General features: G+C 36.8%; 1 protein-coding gene across 4 annotated transcripts in view; it reads left to right on the top strand.

Moving 5' to 3' along the window:
* CDK19 (cyclin dependent kinase 19) overlaps positions 1 to 25,320 on the top strand; it is an 87,801-nt gene that overhangs the window by 40,095 nt on the left and 22,386 nt on the right. For all 4 annotated transcript variants that reach the window (XM_032215153.1, XM_032215152.1, XM_032215151.1 and 1 more), the window contains 3 exons: positions 4,969 to 5,109; positions 17,167 to 17,224; positions 21,266 to 21,397. In XM_032215153.1, the coding sequence (XP_032071044.1) occupies positions 4,969 to 5,109; positions 17,167 to 17,224; positions 21,266 to 21,397 (331 nt within the window). The remainder of the gene's footprint in view (positions 1 to 4,968; positions 5,110 to 17,166; positions 17,225 to 21,265; positions 21,398 to 25,320) is intronic.

The following is a 25,320-nucleotide window of genomic DNA, read 5'->3' as shown; positions in this document are numbered from 1 at the left end:
ACCTCTGTGACCAAGAGGTTTTTTTTTTAAATGATAACTTGGGGCTAGTGAAGAACTTTAAGCAAAATTAAATATGAAGAAAATGTTGTCCTGGAGATAACTGCCAGATTTTGAACCCGTGAATTTTTCTCTTTCTTGCTGTACAGAGTTGAAACTGTTTAATATTGTTTTCTGGCATTTGGTGATGATGGCCCAAAGTAATATCCCTCATGGTCTGAATAACTCCTCTCAGTTATCCTAAGCATCACTCCATATTTCCCCATTGTCTTTTTTGCTCACTCCCAACTTTATCTCTTTCCATGCTGCCTCTTACACTTGGAACAGCTTCCCCGTCAACGTATGTAAAGCTCTCCTCCTTCAAAAAACAAAAACAAAACCAGTGTTGAAATCCACATGCTTAGGAGCATATTTCTTTTATTAACACCATAACATTCTCTGTGTTCTACTAGTTTATATGCTTCATTCTAATTTTTTTATATAGCATTTAAACTTTATAGGACAGAGAAGATGTCCTTTAGGTGATTTTTTAAAAATATATTTGATACTGAGAGCCAGCATGGTATAGCTGGTAAATAGTGGGGTAGGGGTAGGGGGCAGTAGAACCCAATTTAAATCTTGAACAAGTCATCAGAAGTCATTGATTTGCCTTGGAACAGGCATAATTTCTCATTTCATATTTTTCCTCTTATAATATACAGATTAAAATGTTAACTAATTTATTATCAGGATTAACCTAACCCAGAATTTGCACGACCAAATTCTGTGTCCAAAGATAATTTCCCTATGTGGCCATTAATATTGATGGATTGATATTGATCATTCTCCAGAAAACTCTTTCCTGTATGAGAGTTGAGAATTTAATTAGTTACGTACTGAGAAATCAGTTGGAGCATCTTCGTATCGTTCACATATTAACTCTGCCATCCCCAATTTCCCTTCCCAATTTGGAACTGAGAAGAGAGTTATAATGTTGCATAAACTTTGGGCTGATTGCCTATCACTACTCTGTCTCCTAGATTGGGAGCAAGTCTAATGACAAAACAGCAAAGCCATATTTGGTGGGTGAAGATATTGAATAAAAACACAGCAGTCTTTGACATTTGATAATTGATGTTATACCATTTGTAACATCCATCAATTTTATTATACTGAATTTGTTTTAGGGACAACTATTCTCTTCATTTCTTGATAATCTATATCAATAATATTTTAAGGATTTTTTGCTAAGTAAATATTCATTTGTTGAAAGGATGTTGTTATGCATTGACTTTTCCTATTTTTATTATGGTTACATACCAATTTAATTGGAGAAAAAAGTAAGCAAGAGCAATGAGCATTTGCAGTACTGCCATTTGTTTTTCTGTTGATCTGTCAACAAGACAAACAATACTTGTTTTGGCTTTAATTCATTATTAATGTATGGGGCTCTTTTCTATGTATTTAATTAGCAACATGTGGTAAGCAATAATTGAAATAAATTTACTTCTCAACATTACTTTTATGGAAGTTATAGGTTGGAGTCCTTTGGATTCCTTTTCTATAAAGACTCTATATTGTGGATAACTTGTGCTTCTTCACTTCAGTCCTTAAGAATGATATTTAGTATTTGAAATCTCAATGGTATATGAAAGCCACACTTTTCCCCTGGTTTTATTTAGATCTGGTGCAAATGTAATTCAGACTTTTTGCTAACCATAATTTGCAAATTAGCCCCAAATTGACATTTTTCTTCTCATTACCCATTCACACTTTCATATACATTTTCCCATCCCTTTCCTTGGCAGTTTTAATAAAGTTCTGCATTACATTTGTCACGAATAGTAACCATCTAGTTGTGGTGTCCTTGATGTTCTTTCAGTTTGGTTGTTTGCCTGCAAATGTTCCACTATCTAACTAGGTAACACCATCAGTGCAACTGGGTGCAGGGTTTGATTCTTGTTTATATACATTGCTTGCCCTGCCAGTTTTGATAAGGATGTGGTTTTCTACTTGATAATTCCATGATTATTGTTTGATTGTTTCCCTGGTGTTAACCCTTGCTTATCTGGGTGGTGGCTCCTGGAGAAAATGTATTCTTTTTTCTTCTTCATTCTTTTGAGTGGTGAATAAATATGATTACTACTTTTCTATGTGACTGTTGATTGCTAAGTTATTTGAATACCAAACTTCCAAGAATTTCCTTGTGTTTTTGAATTTAGTTTGGTCTAGGATGCTCATAGTTTCCCAGTTGAAATTATGGTTGACTCTATTCCATGTGAGATTATGGGATTGCATCTTCTAATTGCTAGTTGGTACTCATGGATACTCTCTGCTAAACTTCTACCTATCTGCCCTACATAATGACTGTTACAGTCTTTTTATACTCTATATTGTAGATGACTTTTATCTCATGTAACTGGGTCTTTTTGTTTACTTAAAAAGTTTTGCAAAGCTTTGGTTGTTTTGTGTGCTATAATAATGTTGTGTAGTAACTGTGTTGCTTATTTCTGAATTTTTTTATATATGTGGTAGCATTATCTTTTTCATAGTTTGTGTTAGTTGTGCGTTGGTGGGTTGAGTGGTGATGCACATTTCTATAAAGTTATCTATATATATAAAAGCGAAATACCACACATGCATCATCATTAAATCTCTAGAACTGTAAAGCCTACAAACTTGAAATTTGGCACATATGTTCCTCTTGGCTTCTAGGTGCTCTCTAATGACCATCAGATCATCAGTATTCCTTAACATGCGTCGATGCTAAAGAGTTAGACGTTCTACTCCCCCTTCCCCTTGCTAGACCGGGTGTGGGCATGGCCAGCATGTGACTTTTCCAGCCGGTGGGCTTTATGTGTCAATTTATCAAGACGATCACATAGTTTCGTAGTGAAACACAGGTATTCAGCTAGTGTGGATATAAAATTGTCTGGAATAGATTATATAGGTGGTCTGTTTTATTTCTTTGGTGCCCTGGATTGCTATAGTGCATTTGTACTTATTTGAGTAATATTTTTACATAGGTTCTCTTGTGGGAGGTTGAGCGGTTACTTTAGTAATGCAACACTTGGTTAGTGGGGTTGGTTTTTGGAAGTAGCATTTCCAATGTGCTACTTATTTTCTCTGCTGATATGGATATGCAAGATGGGTATTGTATTGTTGTTTTCCTCTTCACTTGTGAATTTTATTCCTTTGAATATGTTGATGAATTCATGTCTTTTCTAATTGTTTCTTTTTTATCATGAGGAAAATTCTATACTTTTGGTATATCTGGGAGTGCTATAGTGTTTAGACACTGAATTGTGGTCTCTGCTATAAGTCTTGACAGTGGTGATCCAATGGGTGTTTCTCAGATTTCCTGGCATATTAGTTTATCAAACTGAAAGTAGATAGTAAGCAAAGGTTGATGAGGTCCATGATTCTGGTATTTCAATCTTAGTATATTTGACTAGGTTAGGTATGTTGAGTTATACTTCTGCCATGGATTCTTTCACTGATTCTAGATTTATGGATGTAAAGAATGCTGGGACATGGAATGAAACCATAATTTCATCATCTATTTTAGGTATTTCATTTTCTGAAGGCACTGTAGTGGGGGAGTCGATGAAATATTTGCTTCCCTCTGGGAGGTGTAAACTCTCTTGTACATTCTTTGGCTGTGTTTCGTGTTAGGATTCCTGGTAATTACACAGTTGGACCAAGTGATGTCGGGGTTATATATTTTGGGGCATTCTGCCACAATGCAAGCAAACAACCAAGCTCAGAGAGCACCAGAACATCATTCAACCTTGAGCTACATATGTTTTCTTCTAATGGAACCATATAATCCAACCATCTATTGGAATTTGAAATAAATGTATAGAATCTTATCTGATCCTCATCCATAGATGACTAGGTCGTAGCAGCTTCTATTCAGATATAAAACTGAATTTAATTTTAAAGTGACCTATTCAACAGGATTTTATGCTAGAGACAGAATGAAGAATGGGTGTTGCTGGGTTTGTTTCCAGTTTGAAAATTTCATTTTGGAAAAGCTCCAGATATTTCTACATTGGAGTTCACAAGTAAAGGAGAGATATTCTACAGAAGAGTGAAGAGACTGCATCTTGTTATGCAATGTTTCCTAGTTCAGTTTTTGCACTGGAAAAATCGTTCTAGTTTACTACATTATAATGTATGGATCATCTTAAATTCAAATTTTCTGTTAGTATTGATGAGTTGCCAACGTCTTTTCTAAATATCTAGAAAAAATATGCATTACTGTTTTCATACCCTGGAGAGCCCATTTCTGATCTGAAAAGGGTACCCTGTGTTTGAAATGGATTTTGAATGCAAGATCAGTCAAAAGCCTAGCTTTCTCAAACTTTCAGACCACACTGAATGGGAATCCTGGAAATTGTAATCTAACATGCCTAGTGAGCAGTAGCTTGAGAAGTTTGAACCAAAGGAAAGTTTAGATACAGTATTTAGGGCCCCATGGACTTCATTGCTCCTGTTTTCATTTTGTTTTAGTGTCAATTTCCTTTCTTATTCCAATTACTGACAAATGTTCAAAAAAAAATCCTGATCTGTATTGCTTTATCATCAACCTGTAAGGTAAGCAAAGCCAATAGGCAAATTTGTTGTATTTCTGACATTTGTTCCAGATGCGGTCCAGAAAATATTTCACAGCTTTTAAGTCTTTAGTTTTATTTTTTTTAAAGGTATTAGGGGGCATTATCCTAAACTGATTTTAGATCTATAAGATAATTTCGTGAATATGTCAGTGAAGAGCAAGGAAAAACCCCTGTTTCAGTCCATGTACTTTTAAAGCTGAGGCAACAATGTGATGTTTCATTGTTACATTTTCTTTAATGTTAGTTATAAAAAGTTCATGCTTAATTCCAATTTTAGATTTCAAAATTAAAAGGCTTTCATCTTTTGCAATTATTTTGTGGGATTTTTTTTTTACATGATGCTTTCATGTTTGTGTTCTTTTTTTGTTTCCAGCATATTATCAAGTTTCACCGTGCCTCAAAAGCAAACAAAAAACCCATGCAACTGCCAAGATCTATGGTCAAATCACTACTTTATCAGATTCTTGATGGAATCCATTATCTCCATGCAAACTGGGTGCTTCACAGAGACTTAGTAAGTGCTGTGACTTTAACTGCCTACAAATAGACAGTTATATTTGTATTTCTTGAAAAGTAGATAAAAATGAAAAATATTAATCTCATGGATTACTACACTTCTTTCTGAAAGTTTTACCATATTTACCCAATAACAGGATGAGCCAGATTGTAAAGGTGCTCATTTCAAAGATAATGCAGAATGTATAGAGAAATCCCATGGAGTTCCAAGCTTGTCATCCTAGGTTTGCCAGCTTCAGTTGAAACCAGTCCTAGAGCATTTCTCCTTCCAGTATTTGTAAGCAGTTGATAGACAGGCAAGCAGTTATTGGCCAGAAGCCACACTTAAAAATAGCAGAGAGGAACAGCAACAATAACAAAAGATACAACAAAACAACAACTTTTAAAAATCTATGTAAAAATTAAATATTTCATTTATCAAATTAACTGATCCCCTCTCCCTACATATCAACTATTATGTCCCAAACATAGCAGAAATAGCAAAAAAAGAAAACAGAATGGAATGAGGTGAGGGAAAAATAGATATAAATGGGAAAGGACAGGAAGGACAAAGCTAGAGATGAGGTGAGAAGAAATAATTAGCAGAGAAGAAAAGAAAAGTCCTCTTTAGTAATTTCACAAAAGGACTACTGTATATACTCGAGTATAAGCCTAGTTTTTCAGCCCACTTTTTGGGCTGAAAAAAGCCGCCTCGGCTTATACTCGAGTCAGTGAAAAATTTGCCCGAAATGGAGGAGAAAAAGGGGCGGGGCCATGCCGCTGGGTGACACTCGTGAATGGCCCAGTGCCCCTGTGAGTTTCCCCTCCCTCTGTGTCAGTTTGCCGCGCAGCGCGCACCGCACCATCCCCCCTCCTCACGTTCTAATGTAATGCAGGGCTGTCTTACGATTCCCCTTCCTCCCCCTCCTGCCGCTCTGCAACGATGTCCCACCTCCTCCTTGTTATGGCAAGCAGCCACATAGCGATGTCCCACCTCCTCTGGTACAGTGATCCAATGATAGGAATCACTGTGCCGTGTGTCATAGGAGGCGGGACATCGCTCCCGCGGCTGCACGGGACATCATCATCACAGCGGGACATCAGCATCATGAGGTGAGTGAAGTATTTCATTGAATACACCGCTAGTTTACTGTTTTTCTTTGAAATAAATATTCAAAAACATTATTGGTATCTATTTTTATTTTTGAAATTTACCGGTAGCTGCTGCATTTCCCACCCTAGGCTTATACTCGAGTCAATAACTTTTCCAGTTTTTTGTGGTAAAATTAGGTGCCTCGGCTTATATTCGGGTCGGCCTATACTCGAGTATATACGGTAATCTTCAAAGTCGCCCATACTTTTCAGCAGTGATGCCTGCAACCATTTCAATCCCCTGCCATGTTTGTTTTTAGCAGCCTGTATATCTGGAGTAAAATATTGTTTCTCTGTCAGTAAAAAATTGGTGAATAACTTTTAGAAATTGACTGATAGTCTTCACAGTGCTTTACAGTCCTCTTTAAATGATTTAGAGAGTCAGCATATTGCCCCCAACAATCTGGGTCCTCATTTTACCAACCTTGAAAGGATTGAAGGCTGAGTCAACCTTGAGCCAGTGAGAATCGACCTGCTGAACTGCTGGCAATCTACAGTCAGCAGAATTAGCCTGCAATGCTACATTCTAATCACTGCACTCCATGGCTCATTTTAATGACATCTTAGGATATTTTTACTTATAGTATATTCTACAGGACAGTTTTAAAACACTTAAAAACAGCTATAGAGTCTGCTACATTTTACAATGGAAGATACTGTATTAAAATATAATAGGGCTATTGTATTTTTCTACCATTATAAAAACTATAGCTATCATTTTGTTGAAATTCTCTCAACATTTCACAAAGTTTAAAGTTTATTTCTATTGGTGACATAATTCTACATCAGATAAATGATTCCTTAATAATATTGAAAATATTGTCAAAAAATAAACTTAAAATAATCCTGCGTTGATTCTGCATGAGAACAGAGGGAAATTCTGGCAGCTTTCAAGATTCTGTTATTGTATCCTATAATGATAAAGTAAAATATCATTATCATTAGTTCTTGTAGAGACTATTTCTTGACCTGAGCTACCTTGAAGGATTCGTAGGGTTGTAGTGTTTTGGGTATAGAAACAATTCCATTCAAAACAGAAAAGACCATTAAAAGAAAATTAGTTAAATTTAATTATTAAAAATTATTAAATTTTTAAATTAAAATTGTTAAATTATTTAATTTTAATTTTAATGCTTAAAAAAGATGAGACTTTTCTTGAGTTTTCTGTTCTTTAAAGAACTACTGGAATAATTAACATTATTATAAGGCCTTGTGTCTTTGAGCTACCTTCTCAATCCGATGTTAAATGATATCCAATTGTATACCCTGAAACAGCTACACTGCTGTCTAGGAATATTATAGTATTGGTAGAACAAGTAAATAGGGAGTGGGCAAATGGGAGTTGCTTTTGAGTTCAGTAGGAAGAACTTTAACAATTTTCCTTCTAATGCAGCCTGTTTTAGCTACCGTGTTTTTCAGAGTATAAGATGCAGCAAGGTTTTGAAGAGAATTTTTTAAAAAAAGTTTTGGCACTCTGCAAACCTCCCTAAAACGGTCCGTTTTTCGTGAAAATTGGCGCATTTTTTTTTAAAAAAAGGGCATGAATAACCCTTAGGAGGCTTATAGAGTGCCCGGGGGGGGGCAAAAATGAGCAAAAACCGGCCTGTTTTTTGTCAAAAAGAGGCATGGATAGACTTTAGGAAGCTTATAGAGTGCTGCTGGAGGCTTGGGGGCAAAAAACGAGATGTTTTTCGCTCATTTCTGCCCTCCCAGCCCACAGGAGCTCTCTGAAAACCTTCTAAAAGCTATGCATGGCCATTTTGGTGAAGGGGATCGAGTTTCGGAAGACAAAAAATGCTGTATTCAGTGTATGAGACGCACCCAGATTTTCAGCCTCTTTTTTTGAGGGAAAAAGGTGCATCTTATACTCTGAAAAATACGGTAACTTAAAGTCTGCAAAAGAAACAAGAGAAATTATAAGGGATGACTATTACTGCTTTAAGAAGCAGGGAGGTTTTAGTTGTGACCTGTAGTGTTTGTGGCAAGTTTGTTCTCCTGCTCGAGAACAACTTGCAATCCTTGAAAAAAAAGCACAAACCGCAAAGCAAAAGTCCTGTAGAATATCAAGACCTTGAGGCTGAAACATTCCTTAAGTTCTGATAAATGAGATTGTGTTTGGAAGAGACTTAGGCAGACGCTTCCCATGATGCACTGAGGTGTAAAAGGGAAAAGAGATAAAGCACAATAAGGCTTGTAAGATTCTGATACTATATTCTTTCTCAATAAAGTATATCTCTACTCTTCCTATGGAGTTGGCTTTCTGATCTGACCTATCTTGTAGGGCTGACATGGCCATCCTTCAGTTCATAAAAGAGGTACAATGCTTTTTAAGGAAATCAAGAAAAGTGCTATAACAGGGATTCTTTAAAGGAAGACAAAGAAATAAGCCAGCTCTAATAATTGAAACAAGAGTCACAGAAGGTACTTGGGACCTTTGGAGCTCAGACATAGTTTTTAGGCCTTTGGAGGATAAATTGGTTTAGGGTAGGGTATCAAACTGATGGCCAATGGGCTGGACGCGTCACACCCCATTTCTGCAAATGGGAAAAACCTTATGAAATGTCACATAACGGCAACATGACACCGCGAGTTTGACACTCGCGGTTTAGAGCCTTTGGGTGAAGAAAAAAGGCTGGGATTAGGAGAGATGATTGTAGAATCTTAAAGAACAGGGGGGATACAAATAAACCCTTCAAGAAGAGTCTCCTTTTTTGGTAAATCATGACTCACTACTAGGAAGAACAAAAACAGAAGTGTGTTCACTGAAACTAATAAAACTTTTCGTACTAGTTCTTAATACTGAAATTGTACCAGTTACCTGGTATCTGTTTCTTCATGTCCATGCTCATTGCTCTCTATGGTAAATAATAATAACTTAAGTTTTAATCTGAGATAGGTGCTGCTGATTGTAGTAGCAGTTTCTGTATGTCTACTCAGTATAAATTAATACAATATTTTTTCCTTTGAAATAGCTTTGGTTTATTTAATGTAAATGTTATTTTGACCCTTTAGAAAGGCTATGGTGGAAATAAAAATCGTAGCATAGGAGAAACAAATTAGACAGTCCTTTACAAGACTACATCTTATAGGGCAGTGATGGTGAACCTTTTTTGGCTTGCGTGTCATAAGTAGGGGGGAGTGCAGGGGGGTCATGCATGGGCGTGCCACACCCATAATGCAATGTGTGACCCCCCCCAGTGCGCATGCACGCATGACAGGCACTCCCCCCATTTTTTTCATGCTTTTTTCACCCTCCCCAGGCTCCAGAGGCTTTATAGGAGCCTGAGGAGGGCAAAAACAGACTCTCCAGTTCCCTGGGAGGCCCTCTGGAGTTTTCAGGGACCTTCAGGAGGTTTCCCTGGAGGCTCTGGAAGACTAAAAACGACCAAACCGGACGTCCATTCCTGAACTTCCGGTTTGCCCACAGGGCCAGTTTTTTGCACTACGGGGGCTTCAGGGAAGCTTTTGAAGCCTCTGGAGGGCCTCTGGGGGGGGAGGCTGTTTTTGCCCTCCCCAGGCTCCTATAAAGCCTCTGCAATCTGGGGAGGGTGAAAAATGGCTTTTAAAAAGGCTGAACTCAGCTGGCCAGCATGCACATGTGTGCTGACCAGCTGACAGGGCAACACCTGGCATGACAAATGGCTTCGCGTGCCACCTGTGGCATCCATGCCATAGGTTCGCCATCCCAGTTATAGGGGATCCATCTATTATCTCAGCATAATGTATCTATATAAAGATGGATGATGAAATGTATGCAGTAGGCAGTTCATTCATTAGGAACCTAGATGAATTGTGATAAGCATTTTTTTTTTAAAAAATGGTTAGCTTATCTCATATCATAGTCATGACTTAATAGCAGGGAGGAAGGTCTTCTAGTTGTGGCCTATACTGACATCAACAGTATTTGAAAATATAATCTTGAAGTTGTAAACAATTGCTTTTTGAAAAGCATCAGCTTACATTACTTAATGTCTAGGAACACCATGAGCCACGGTGGCGCAGTGGTTAGAGTGCAGTACTGTAGGCTACTTCTGCTGACTGCCAGCTGACTGCAATTTGGCAGTTCAAATCTCACCAGGCTCAAGTTGACTCAGCCTTCCATCCTTCCCAGGTGGGTAAAATGAAGACCCAGATTGTTGGGGGCAATATGCTGGCTCTGTAAACCGCTTAGAGAGGGCTATAAAGCACTGTAAAGCGGTATATAAGTGCTATTGCTAAACAGTATTCCAAGATAATAAGAGTACTGAAGTCAAGGATTTTTTTTTTATTCAAAGTCCTAGGCTGACTGCATACCCAGATTAGAAATTGGATCCTCACAGGGAAAAATGTTGTTCTTGTTCAGCCCTGTCTGAGCAACGAAGTCTTCCTATATCTTTCGCTGTGTTCTTTTCGTACTCTCTTTGGTTCTGCCTCCCGGTTTGTCCTTTTGTCCTGAGTTGTTCTTTGGTCCTATCCTGCTTCATCTCTTCCCATCTTTCCACACATTTCTGAGCTGAAATTGAAAAATCTGAAACAAGTGATAAGTGGAAGGGCTACCCAATTGTACTTTAAAGTTGTTCCCTTCATAAGCTCATGGCTATGTATTATTTCTGAAGTGAAATCTCATGACAACTTTTGTTCTGGATAGCAACCTTATCAGAACCTTTTATTTAAAGTAGGTGTTCTGTGAGTGCAGCTAATTTTTAGCTTGCTGCCTCATGACCATTCCAACTCAACTGATAGCGCAGAGCTGTTTTCCTTGCCTTCTCAATCCAATGGCAAAACATCATTTCACACTTGAACAGTAGGACAGCAAAAACTATGCTAATCTCTTGGTTTATCCTTCCTACTATGCTGAGATTCCATTTGCAATCATTTTATGAACGTTGTTTATATCTTCTGGATAAAATATGTCCTTCAAGGGACATTTTTAAGAGCATATTTAGAATTCTGCTATGACACAATGTTGCTGACTGTATTTTAACAATTTTCAGAATAGCAGGCACAGATTGTGAACAGATCCCACTGTTTTTACTAGAGTATAGTGGTACTATTGTTACAATATTTAAAAAAAGTTCTAAAATATGCAATTTCTATGAGAATACCTTAATTTCTTAACATTTTTTTTTCATCAAACAATTGCCACATATTGTTTGGTGGGAAAAAATATTTCTCTCTTGCTTACCATTTTAAGTTACAAAGAAGTTTCCTTTGAGACACTCCCCCCCACCAATTGCAGGCAGAAATAAAAAGACACAAATTCTTCAGGCTACCCCTATAAATAATGAGGTCACATTCTTGCCCTTCTCCTTTCTTTTATTCCCCTCTCAAATCCTATTTTAGTTTAAAGCCATCAAGTTCAATCAGATGGTCAACTCATATATGTCACATATTTCAAGTATTATTTGTTAGAAAATATTTTTATTCTTTCTCAGAATTTGGACCTAGTTGAAATAAGATAATTTTTCTAAGTACTTCTCTTATTTAGACAAGCCTGACAAAACATCACATGGGCAGAATCACCACACATTATAAAATTGGGTTTTCACATTTCAAGCTTTGAACTGCTAGACTTAACCTTCAAATTTCACATTTACATATTCTATTATACTTTTCTTTTACAAGGATAATTCCCAAATAATTACATCAAGACTGTAGTGTTGCTGGCTGAGTCTAACTTTTATTTTTTTCCCATGCTGCTGTTTGTCATGTGCAAATAAATGGGTTATTGGTTTTCAAAAAGATCCAAGATGCAGATAAGTCTCCCCCTTTTAAAGAAATAATACACAGGTCTCTTTTCTGATTAACTCTTTCCTGATTTAATCACACGGGTTATCATAGCCAATCATGTAAAGACAAACTCAGCCTAATTAAGGGATCTGAACTATAGCAGTTCCTAGAATGAACTGAAAAAGAATGTTACTCTGGAAATATTCATATTTTCTTTGACACTGAGACTACTGAAACTTTTTATGCCATTAATAAAGATGTTGATGTACCCAGCCCATCATATGATCAATATTTGTTTACTTTTATATTGTCTCCCTTATAAATTTATATTTCAGGTATGTGCAGTGATTCATTCTAACTAAGTAGTTCAGAAGACTTGATATCCAGGTGGCAAGCCTTCCAGTATTTTACGAATCTTCTTCCTGTTATTTAAAACTGTGCCCCAAGGCTTTTCATTAAAGTTAACTACAGGATCAAAAGTGCAATGGATGCAAATGTACAAAGCCCATGAATGTCCTAATAAAAGCTCTCATTCGTTGTATAAAATACAAAATGATGCAAAGTGATACAAAAAAAGAGATGCTGTGGCTCTAGAAAGAGTGCAGAGAAGATCAACAAAGATGATAAGGCGTCTGGAGGCCAAACCATATAATGAACGATTGAAGGAACTAGATATGTCTAATACACAGTCCCAGTGTATTCTGTCAGCATGCACATTTGCACAATAATGATCACACAAGGCCTTATGTACAATGGATCTTGAAATCCAGTGCATTAAGTCCATGATACATTGACCATGTTAAAGCCAGTGGCTTAATTTATCAAATAATAATTGTGCCATGTTAAATAATCATATAACCATTATTGTTCATTCATTTTCATTGGCCAAGATTATGTTATCAGGATCTCTATTTTCAGGGATCTCTGTTACCCTGGTGTGAATTACTGAGTGTTTAAAACCTTTGTTTTTATTAGATTTTCTCTTTAGGAGAGGGTGTTTTCCTAATTTCAGTTCTAGTTTTTTTGCAAGAATCTCAGCAATGTTTATACTTTTCAGTGTTAATTTACCATATAAATATTTTCACGTACGATAACAAATCCTTGCAATATAGTTCCATAATATAATATATAAGGCAATACAATGCATTTTTAAAATAAGAACGTGCCTGGACAACAGCACTATGCTAAAGAGAATGTTTTTCTCATGGGAATGTCAAGTTTCAAAAGAATTATATTCTAGATAAGCCTGGGAACAGTAAAAGTTACTAAAATGCTAGCATTCTGTTGTCCATTGTTTCTCTTATCACTTAATCGGGTGTGTTCCTCTCATTCAAAACTGCAGACAGTTTTACTTCTGTTTATTTTTACTGGCTCCCTTTTGACCTTCTCCATACTAAAAGAATTGATCACACTGAGTTGATGCAGTAGCAATGTTCATATGGATTGATTTCTTTTTTATGTTAAACGAGTTTTATTCAACAGCATGTCAAAATTGCCTTTGCCCTCTCTTTCTCCTTGAGATGTTTATATTGTTTATGTCCACTAATCTGAATGGAATGATAACATAATCAATTCAGTATTTACAACTCCAAGGATTTTGCTTTAAATTGCAGCATGCATATATTTTCTCCATGGCAAATATTGTGCTATTTTTGATCTTGTTCATTCTGCATTATATCTTTACTGGATAGTCAAGCCCTATGTTTTAGTCTCAGTTGGGATCTCTTTGTTCAATTTTTATTCCTGATAATTTAAACATGAAATTCCAAAACTTTGTTTCTATAGCAACTAACGTGGCTTACTCTAGGGCCAACATTTTCTTTTAAGTAAGGGTGAAAACCAGCAAGACCCATCAGTAAGCAGAATGTTTACGGCTAACAGAATAAATTCCTTCACTCTCTATTATACCCAAATGCCCGCAAATCTGCTTTCTGTACATTTAGGAGGACAGAAATAGAGGTCTCTCATACAAAACTGAATATGCCCTAATTTTGGTCATGAGTTTCCTAAAAGAATAACTATTTTGAATGAATTTAAATCTTCAGAATCAGATGAATTGCACAAACATATACCAGATTTGAATATATTTTTTCTTTTTTCGCAGTGAAGAGTTCACTGAGAGAAGACAATATTAGAAGTCACACTGGATCTGATTCCTTCTCGGTCAGGGGTCTCCAGCCTTGGCAACATTAAGCCTTATGGACTTCAACTCCCAGAATACCTGGCTGAGGAATTCTGAGAATTGAAATCCACAAGTCTTAAAAGTTGCCAAGGTTGGAGAACCCTGTTCATCTTAGGTCATCTTAGTATCTGTATTTCAATCTTCTTTCCATCTATATAATTATTTGTATATATTTCTATATATCTTTTGAGAACATTTACGTAGAGTTTGTCCTTGACTTATAACCATTCATTTAATTATCATTCAAAGTTACAACATCACTGGAAAAAGTGACTTATGACCGATTTTCCCACTTATGACCATTGCAGCACTCCATGGTCATGTGGTCTAAATTCATGTGCTTGGCCCCGAGGGTTTATTTATGACAGTTGCGCTATCCCAGGGTCATGTGATCACCATTTGTAGCCTTCCCAGTTGGCTTCTAACAAGCAGTCAGTGGGGGAAGCCAGATTTGCTTAATGACCAAATGATTCATTTAACAACTGCAGTTATTCACTTAACAACTATGGCAAGAAAGATTGTAAAATGGGGCAAAACTCTTAACAACTGCCTTGCTTAACAATAGAAATTTTGGGCTTAATTGTGGTTGTTAGTTGAGGACGACCTGTAGATGATAGTATCTTAGAAATGTGGTCTCAAAAAACTATGTTTTCTCTAACAGTTTTGTCATACCAATTGATCAGCCTATTCGTCTTGTTTGGAGCACAAGCCCTGCAAGACTGAATATATAAGGAAGCATTCTTTGTCATTGCCCCCTTTTCTGAAATGCTGTCCTTTGCAAATGCACACCAGAGATCCAATAAAGCAGGAGTGTCAAACTCGATTTCATTGAGGGCTGCATCAAGGCTATGTTTGATCTCAAAGGGGGGGGGGTGCAGGGAATAGGTGTGGCCAGGGAGTTGGCCAAGGTGAGCATGGCCAGGTTGACATCACTCGTCAAGGCTTCGTGTTTTGCCACAATGGCCTCCTGCAGCCCTCTACCAGCAAAAATGGAGCCCGGAGAGGCCACACGTGGCTTGCCCAGGTTCTGTTTTGGCCATGATGTGTTCCTGCAGCCCTCTGCTTGATGAGGCCCTCCCAAACTCCCTTTTTGCTGTCAGAGGCACTGCAGACTGGTCCTTCGCTGTTTCCAGGGTGTCCCTGTCGGCCAGATCTAAGCATCCTGCAGGCTGGATCCGGCCCACAGGCCTTGAGTTTGACATTCCTGCAATAAAGCCATTAAGATTTGGCTCTTTCAGCAAGCTTGAAAGATAGCATGGTTCTTTCCTGTAGGGAAATATTTGTAAGTCTCCTGATGCTTCCCCCCCACTCGATTGTAATTGTTGCTTTGTTATTATTACAATTTGATATTTTTAATTGGGTTACTGCATGAAGTACATGAGTCTCTCAGAATCAATTTTTGATTGGGGAGGCACATAAACGTAGCAGATAAATAAACAATGAAGAGCTCAGTTCTTCCTAACTTTTGCTTCTCTTTGTATCCCTTGCTCTGTTCTGACAAACTAAGGTGTTGTATTGGTCCCTTCAGGACCTGAATGTTTCATAAATATTAAGTAGAGGTCAAGAAACATTAGGAATTTTGACTTGTTTCATGGGATACCTTTGGAAAGTATCTGAAAGAGAGAAATAAGGATGGGAACAGAGACTTTTCAGGAGGAGGAGGATTTTTAAATGGTGAGAGAAAAGCCAAATTACAAAATGAATCAGAAAAAGCTGCTCAATGAGAGATTAGAATTGAAGTGGGGATGAAAAAAGGAGAAATTACATAATATACACTGGAAAATTTGCCTGGGAAAGGAATTTTTCAGTGGAATAGTGAGAAAGGTTTAGACCAGTGTTTTTCAACCTCAGGAACTTTAAGATGTGAGCATTTAAACTCCTCTGGGTAGAGAATTTTGGGAGTTGAAGTCCACATATCTTAAAGATGCTAATATGGAATAAAACTGATTTAGATGCAGATGAGTTATGGATGATGTCTTTACAAGTAGTCCTCAACTTGCGCCCACAATTGAACCCAAAATTTCTGTTGCTAAGTAAGACATTGATTAAGTGAATTTGCCCCTTTTAATGATCTTTCTTGCCACAATTGTTAAGTGAATTACTGCAGTTCTTAAGTTAGTGACACGGTTGTTCATCTGGTTTCCCTATTGACTTTTCTTATCAGAAGTTCACAAAAGCTGATCCCATGATCCCAGTATACTGCAGCCGTCATAAATATGAGTCAGTTGCCAAGTGTCAGAATTTTGAACATGTGACCATGGGGATGCTGCAACCATCATAAGTGTGAGAAATGGTCATAAGTTACTTTTTTCAGTGCCGTTGTACCTTTCACTAAACGAAAATCAAAGTAAATCAAAGACTACTTCTTTTGAAAAAAAAAGAGAGTTGTGGACAATTTGGAGTCTGACGGTATCTTCCATATAAAGAAAAATGTGCAGATTATAGTCAAAACAATTAAAGCTAATTTCCAGAATCAGCTACAGGCCATGAAAATAAAAATAAATTGATTTTTTCCAGTTGAAGGAAAAATTGGCTGGCTATACTTTCCTCGACAGAGAAACAGTACATAGATCACATATTTCAGTTGTCAGTAAAAACGTGACAATGGGTGGACGTTGCCAACTCATCACTCCCATCCAGTCACATGGCTCCCCAGCCAAGCCTACCCAGGTTTTGTGGCTCCCGGTCTTTTCTGTGGGAAATGGGTCTCTCTATCTCTCTCTCTTTTTCTCTCTCTCTCTCTCTCCCTCCCTCCCTCCCTCCCTCCCTCCCTCTCCCTCCCTCCCTCCCTTCTAGTCTGGTAATGAAATGTTTAGAAACTAAATTGAAAAGCTTGGAGAGCAAACAACTGCCAAAAAAAGAATAATTCTATTTCTATATTGAAAGAAATATACAGTATATCCAATTTTAAATAATATTTCAAGGGAGGAAAGTGCATGATCTGTGCATTCTAAATCTTTTATATATAAATTTGTACCATTAAAGTAATGCATGATACATGACATATATGGATATTTTACTTTATTTTCCCAGAAACCAGCAAATATTCTAGTAATGGGAGAAGGTCCTGAAAGAGGAAGAGTTAAAATAGGTAAGTTTTATAATTACCTGTATTTATAAATGTAAGTACAATAGAAATTAATAGAAATTAAAGCAAAACATAAATATCTCAACCACACTGAGTTACAGGTGGTATAGATAATTGGGTCCAAAGGAAAGCTTATAGGAGAATATGAGACAGGAAAATGAGTTTCCTGTATCCATTCAGGAGCTTCCAGAATTCAGCTGAATGTGGTTAGAGGTGGGTAAGTAAGGAGCCAAATAATATGGGAGAAAGTCCCGTGTTCTCCAGTGATCAGTAGTAACTTGTATTTAATTTAATTAGAGACGATACCATAAAAAGAATGTGCTCCACTGGTATACAAGATAAGTGCAAAAACAAACATTTAGAATTACCGTATTCAATGATTATAAAATATATAATAAGTTGCTAGGGTAGGTTGTTATTACCTCTAAAATTTCTAGGCTACTTCCAAAAACCCCAGAAACAGCTAATGGAAACTGCCATGGGTGAAATGCAGATGAGAAATTTCTGTGTACATAAATAGCAAGAAACTGTTTAGAGTGATTGATGTGATGTATGAACCAGTTTTAAGGATATGGATAGGAGTAGATCTCTACTGACACACTAATAACAATGCATGTTAAAGACGGGTGTTACCAGTTTCTCTGGCTCTTGGAGCCACTGAAAGGGAGCAATTAAAGTTGAGTATACTTCTTCAGCTCTGACTGAATGTTTAAAAGCTTGAAGCTCTTAACTCTGTGGGTAAACTTTACTTTTTCTGTGGATCAGTACCAAAACCTGCCAAATTTCAAAATTTGTTATTTATCTATCTCTACAGAGCAATTTATAGCAAAATTATACAAGCTGTTTACTTGAGTTCATTCCAGACACCACAATAGATCATTACCCTCCAGATATTGAACTGCATATTCATGAACTTGCTTATTGTGAAAATTCATAGACATTACATGACTACATTAGCTATTTTATTAGTTTTAATGAAGTCATATTTGCACAGAAGAAATGTTTACTTCAATACACAGAAATTGAAGTCTGTTTCTGTGTCTTTGTTTGGGATTTAAATTTACAGCTTTTCTCCCATATTTTTTGGAGTCAATGGAAATTTGGCCATTTGCTTCATGCTTTTGAGATCGATAATGATAAAATGGTTCACTCAAATGACCAAGACTCAAATGTATACTTTTATATTTATCATAATCATTAATCATTAATTGATTATGTCAATAGCAAAAAAAAAAAAGACTTTCCTATTTCAAAAATTCCCAGTAAAATGTTTTGTGGCATAGACACTACTTTTTTTTCTGCAAAAATGTTGCCATTCATCAATCAGAATTGTGAGTGTAATTTTTTAAAAAAATTATATATATTTTTATAAAAGAATTGTGAATGTAAAAAAATCTCAATGTAATAATGTACTATATTCCATAATGATAAGTATGTAGTACCTATGTTGAGACTCGTGTTTACTATAGAACATGGAGATCAAACTCAGAACATCATTTTGCTGTTACGTGACATTTTGCAACGTTTTTCCCTTTGCAGATCTGGGGTGGTTGTGGCCTGCGTATGACGCATCCGGCCTGTGGGCCGCCAGTTTGGCCCCTCTGCTATAGAACATAAATGCATGTGTCTTTTAATATCCCTTCTAACCAAATGTTTCCATTTTGAAGCCTAAAAGCAATACAAACGAAGGTGTAAACTGCAATTTATGCTTAACATCTGCTTACAGCAGTCCTTTCCTTAGTACTTCTCATTTACCTTGCTTTATTCAAAACTGCTTTTGTAAATTGTTCAGAAAATTCATTTAATGTAAAATAGGGAAGCTTGATTATTTTTCTGGCAGATGCTTTTAAAATTGTACAAAACTACTCATATTGTGATTAAATTGGTTTCCAGTGTGTTGCTCAGATCATTTCATGGTACTGGTTATTATCTATAAAGCTCCAGAGCTTTGTAGATAAAAAATATCCGGTAACCAACAATTTTGCTACTTACAGAATTTATCGGTCTCATCTAGCATTTGATATATCACTGTTTTACTGGTCTAAGTATATGATAATTAGGCAGAAGTTAGGAAAGCTTTGTAGCCCAGCCCAAATTAACAGGGATCTAAATTTACTTATTTTTAAAAAATGATACAAAGGAATAAAAGGCATATTTCTATCACAAGTTTTATAGTAGACATTTATTTCATATTAATTTTAATTGTTAAAAAAAAGACTAAAAGACTGATGGGGGCAGTGGGAGATAGGCACAGTGTCCTTTGAATCAGTTGATTCTTTAGAGATGCCCCTCCCCCCAATGTGTCCTTTCATTTTGACAAAGAAATCTCATGAGTGTTATTGAGTGTTGTTGCCTAAATATGATCTATATAATGTCAGTATGAATAGAGTCAGACTACTGCTTCCAAAAAAAACCTTGGCCTGCCAAACCTTTAATGTTAAGCTTTCTAGTGCTTTAAATTGCAGAAAAGTGGTTTGAAGTTTGTGGGGATACATACACTCCATTCCTGCCTCAGAAGTGGGTTCCTGTACTGATTGGTACTGGTTTGCTTCGCATGCACTTTGCTCACACACATGCCACACATTGCTTGAGCATGCACAGTTGGCTGTAAATTGTTTTGTGTATGCACAGAAACATGCCGGCAATGGCAGAAGAGACCCGGGAACTGGTTTGGGGGCGTGGCCAGCCTGGGTTCCTGCTGGTTCTGTGACTCAGGCCAAATCATCACTACCAGTTTGGCCAAACCAGGAGCAACACACCTCTGTCCTGCCTACTATAAAACAGCTTTGTTTTTTTAGATTGCACAGCATTTCAGAAAACAGTTGTGATAAAGAACAGCTATTTTATAGAACCACATATAGCAATAGCAATAGACTTACACACCATTCCGCAGTGCTTAATACAACGTTCCACAGTGTTTACAGCACTCTTTAAGTCAGTGACTCCTCAACCTTTTTGACACCAGGGACCCATTCTGTGAAGAGAGGTTTTTCTGAGGACCAGAGGGGCTGTGGTTCGTGTGCTGCCTGCATCCCACAAATGGGGCTTCACTTGTTTGCGCAGCCCAGTTGCTGGTTCATGGACCGGGGGTTGGGGGCCCCTGCTCTAAGCAGTTTACAAAGTCAGCATATTGCACCCAATATTTTTGGTCCTCATTTTACCGACCTCGGAAGGATGCAATGCTGAGTGAACCTTGAGCCGATGAGAATTGAACTCATGGCAGTCAGCAGAATTAGCCTGCAGTATACAGTGCATTCAGAAAGTATTCAGACCCTCTTCACTCTGTCATTATGGGGTACTGAGTGTAGATTAATGAGAAAGAAATGAATTTCAACAACTGTAGAATCAGGCTGCAGCATAACAAAATTGACAATAATGAAGGGGGTCTGAATATTTTCTGAATGCACTGCAGGTGGTTCATTTGTGCTCTGCATGTCACGAACCATATTTTTTGTCCTGAATGTCCTGAATATCAGTCTTATATGTACTTTATGCTGGATATTAAAATATTTGACTGTACAAGTTTTATATCAAGTCTATTAATCTGAACAAGAATATACATTGTCTTAATAATAGCAAAGTGTTTGGAATTGCATAAGGCAGTTATATTTCTAATGGTTACTCAGAACATTTCTTTTAGCCTGAGTTATGACATATTTGATATAATACAGTAAACAATGGTGTTATCTTCACTGATGAAGTCAATTCAAATCAACACACATGTTCAAAAGCACTTCTAGTTTATGCTGTTAAGGGAGTGGCAATAGGGAATGTTTGTAGCTGCTAGCATGGATGAAATGCATTTCTAATGTAAAGTTTTGAGTAATATTGTCCATGCAAATACATTGTTTGGGATGGGAGGAAATAATAATATCCTCAAACAGGTCTTATAGGAAAGTTCTAGATAGGGCAGCAATGTAAGATTGTGTACTTGGCTTAGATTTGAGATAAATGAGACATTGATAATATCAGGAATAGCGGTATAGAAGAATTTATTTTAGAAAAGTTTTGTTTGGTGTAATACAAAAACTGATTATTTTGCAGCTGATATGGGTTTTGCAAGGCTATTCAATTCTCCTCTGAAGCCCCTGGCAGACCTTGACCCAGTTGTCGTGACATTTTGGTATAGAGCTCCAGAATTGTTACTTGGGGCACGGCACTACACTAAGGCAATTGGTAAGTGTTTTGATTTTTAAAAATATAGCTCAATAACTATCAGTATTATCAATGTGCATAATAAATGTAAGAGTTATAAAGTTCTTAAGTAGTTCAATACATTAAATATCTACTCCATTTCAGAAATAAAATACAGTTCTGTTAATTCATACAAAGCATGCCCACCTTAAAAAGTACCATTATTGGAGAATATTTCCCAAATTTTTTGAATGTGTTTCTATCAGACTTAATAGCTTTTTATTCCAAAATATCCAACAGCCATTTCCTTTTCTGGTCTTCTGGTGTAAAAGATCCTGTGTTTTAGGTCGTCTCTGTCCAGAAACCATCTGTATCTACAAGAAAAAGAGCAAAATGTTCTTATCAAATTATTTCCTCTGTCTACCTTCACCAATCTGGGTTGTCCAAGTATATACGGACTGCAACTTCCAGGTTCTCCAGCCAGCAGAAGCCCTTGAGAATTTTGGGGTTGCAGTTCTGACAAATTTTGGTGGTGCCTGGTTTAAGAAGATTTTCTTTTTGCCGATAATTTTAAAACCTACTGGAGTTGAAGAGTTGAAGAATATACTATGCTGATGCAGCCATATAAGATCATGCTCCTCTAATGGCCACTTAGTAATCATCTTCTAGTAGTTTATCTATCAATTTTATTTGATTGACTGAACTGACTGATACTACTGCAGAACTATTATCTACAGTAATTACATGACTGCTTTCAGAGATCATCCTCCTTTGTTGTTAGCTATCTCATATATTTAATTTTTTGGCTTATTATTACTCATTCCTTTTCCACACTCGACGTTGCATTGTTTATCCTGGGAAAGAATAGCCCATGTGTCTGATTCTCTAAGGGAATAATTGGGGGCGGGGGGCGGGGAGATGTCCAGGAATGACATAGAGACAGCTAAACAGTGAGGTAACCTGTGGAACAGGTAGGCTCTCTTACTTGAGTTGTGAAAATGTAGAATTCTGAATATCTTTCAGATAGTCATATTTCTATGATTTATTCAGGTTCTTCTATTTCTATGATATATTAATGAAGTCATTATATATGCTTTGGAGATACTGCTATTGGACTCTATTGCCTAGTGTATTAGTAATTCTTATTTGAAAAAACAGAAATATGTATGTGGCAGAAGAAGGACCAAGAATATTTTTTTAAAATTTCAATTTCCATTCTGCCATGCTCCTTTTCTCGTTGTCTATGCCCTTTTCAAAGTAATATTATTATAAATGTGATCCTGCGTACATGTACAGAATGTTGAATTTAAACATGAGACATGGATTTTAAAAAGTAATTTTCCTCTATTCCGATTCCTGAATCCTAGTGGTTAAGAAATATTCTGGGTGTAAAATAATCTTGGTTCATTAATCTTGTACTTTTAAGAAATATTTAAATGTTCCTTGGGATGGGGAGGGAATTATCTTTCAGTTTCTCTGCTTGCCTTTCTTTTCTTATTGGATCTAAGTCTCTAATCTTACAAGATCAGGAAAAAAATCATAGGTCTACTCTGAACATTCTTTTTATCCTTGCTGATCCAAAATGGATGCCCCAGAGCCATGTCCATTACTGAAAATTATCCAAAATTTGTCTGAAAAAATACTACTACTACTACTACTACTACTACTACTACTACTACTACTCATCATCATCATCATCATCATCATCATCACCTTTAGCGTCATTGTACATATATACAACAAAATTGATTTAGCCTCTTCTGGTGCAATCCATAACAAAAATACAAGACAACATGAATCATATAGAAAATGGTCCTTATACAAGTAATTAGGGAGAAACCAGTCACGTTTCCATGTATGCAGGGAGTGAACGTAGTTGTATTTAGGAGTCTGACAGCCCATGGATAAAAGCTGTTTTTAAACCTGTTTGACTGGCTATACTTCTGTGTCTTCTGTCTGATGGTAAACGTGAGAAAGGACACTGACCAGAATGTGAATCATCCCTAAGCATCTTCCTTTCTCTGCTGAAACAACGAGACCTGGCTATGTCACCCAGTGGTGTTAGGGGGCAACCAATGGTTTCTTGTGCCGAATTAATCTTTCTCTGTAATGCCTTCCTGTCCGCAGCTGTTGAAAACAGCGTACCATACTGTTATATAGCATGTAAGGACATTTTATATCGTAGACCAATAGAAAGAGGTCATCCGCCGTTGTTCCACCTGATTTTTCCTCAGAACTCTAAGAAAATGGAAGTCTCTGTTGAGCCTTAGTAACTACCAGGGATGTCTTGTTTTTCTAGGTAAAAATTTGGGAACTTTCTTTAAAGGGTAAGGAAAATAGGAACCGTTTAACTTCGGGAGGCCTCATGTTCCTATTCTCAGTCATTAGAGATGAGTCTAGCTTGTTTTTTTTGTTTTTGTAGAAAACTTAATATTTCTTCCTTGCCTGTAGAGGAACTTACTTCCCTTCAGTGTTTTGAATTCAGCTGTATTTTGAATTCAGCTGTATATTTCTCCTGCATTGCATATTCCACTCTTGCAATTGATAAAACATATGAGAATGGAAGAATAAGGTGTAAACATTTGATCTTGCATATGTCAGGCACAGGCAAGCAAATCCACTTGTGAAAAGTCAAGAACTTTATTGTGTTCTTTCTATATTACAAGATTTTCCCCAGACTGCTTGCCTTCCCTTGGGAAAAGCTAGATAAGGTTCCATGGAACGTGGAACTTGCTTCTTGTGGCTATGCAGCAATTCAAGGCTAGTTCCCTGTTTGATCCCTTCTCCCTGCCTGACTGGGAATTTCCCAACAGTATGGTAATATAAACATGTCAACCCTTCGGTTGCTTGGATATACTGTATTAATCTACTTCCCCTCCTAAATAGAATAGGAACATTGGGCCTGTCTTCTGATGCCCAGATAAATACTTCATAATAAGTTAAACTACTATTCTTGATCAATGCATTCTCCAACACTGTCAGTTTATATTGGAATAGGAAATTTATATCTTCTGATTTGATGTTGTAGAAGGCAATCAAACATAGAGGATTTGAAGGACAAGAGGAAGAGTCATTACCAAGGAAAAGTCAGATAAGTGGGCTTGAGCCTAGACCAAGAAAATAATTTGAGAAAATTTCTCAAAGAAGCCCTAGATAAGGGGGAGACAGGACAGATACACTGACATGGAGATAACAAGGTTGCTATTGGCCCCACAATGTTAAAGCAGACTTAGGAACCAATGCCATATAGCTCAACACTATTTTTACTATGACTACTATATAATAACAGAATCTTGCAAGTCTGAATGTGTTTTTGCCAGCACTTAATTTTATTGTCTGAAGGTAGGAGCGGCTTGAGACATTTTCTCGAGTTATTTTCTTGGCCCAGGCTCATATGCTGCTCTTTTTGTTTACTTATTTAAAAGATACACCCACTACCTTTTGGGTGAGGCTTCAGAATTACATGCAGAAACAAGATAATACTTTCAATATATAAAATGTAGTCATTGGTGATGAGAATGAAACAAAGATAGCAGATGACTTGGACTGAATTGGACAAAAACACGTTAAAGCTAATTATCAACCTTATTTTGAGATGGTGAAAGTAACAAAGAATAATTTTTCACTAACATTGAATTCTTCACAGTTTTGTCCTGCAGGGATTTTTCAAATTCTTTTTATAGACATTAAAGGGGGGAAATCCTGGCTAAAGTCTTGCTTACTTGTTGAATATAGATAAGATTGCTCAGGATGCCATGAACTGGACTTCATGATTCATGCAAGTCATTATTGTTGAAAAGTTTGTGAAGCAGCCACATGAACCTAATAAATGATGTGACTGCTTCAACAGTTCAAAGAGAGGTGCTTCATGTGTACTCCAAAAGCACCTCTTTACAACAAATTGTACAACCATAGTATCTTTATTTCTCTTCAGAAGGCTTGTGATCAAATTTCTTCAGCAATCC

Source organism: Thamnophis elegans, chromosome 4 (assembly GCF_009769535.1).
Source record: "Thamnophis elegans isolate rThaEle1 chromosome 4, rThaEle1.pri, whole genome shotgun sequence".
Classification (NCBI taxonomy): domain Eukaryota; kingdom Metazoa; phylum Chordata; class Lepidosauria; order Squamata; family Colubridae; genus Thamnophis; species Thamnophis elegans.
The sequence above is the reverse complement of the archived record's forward strand: the minus strand, read 5'-3'. Positions and strand labels throughout refer to the sequence as shown.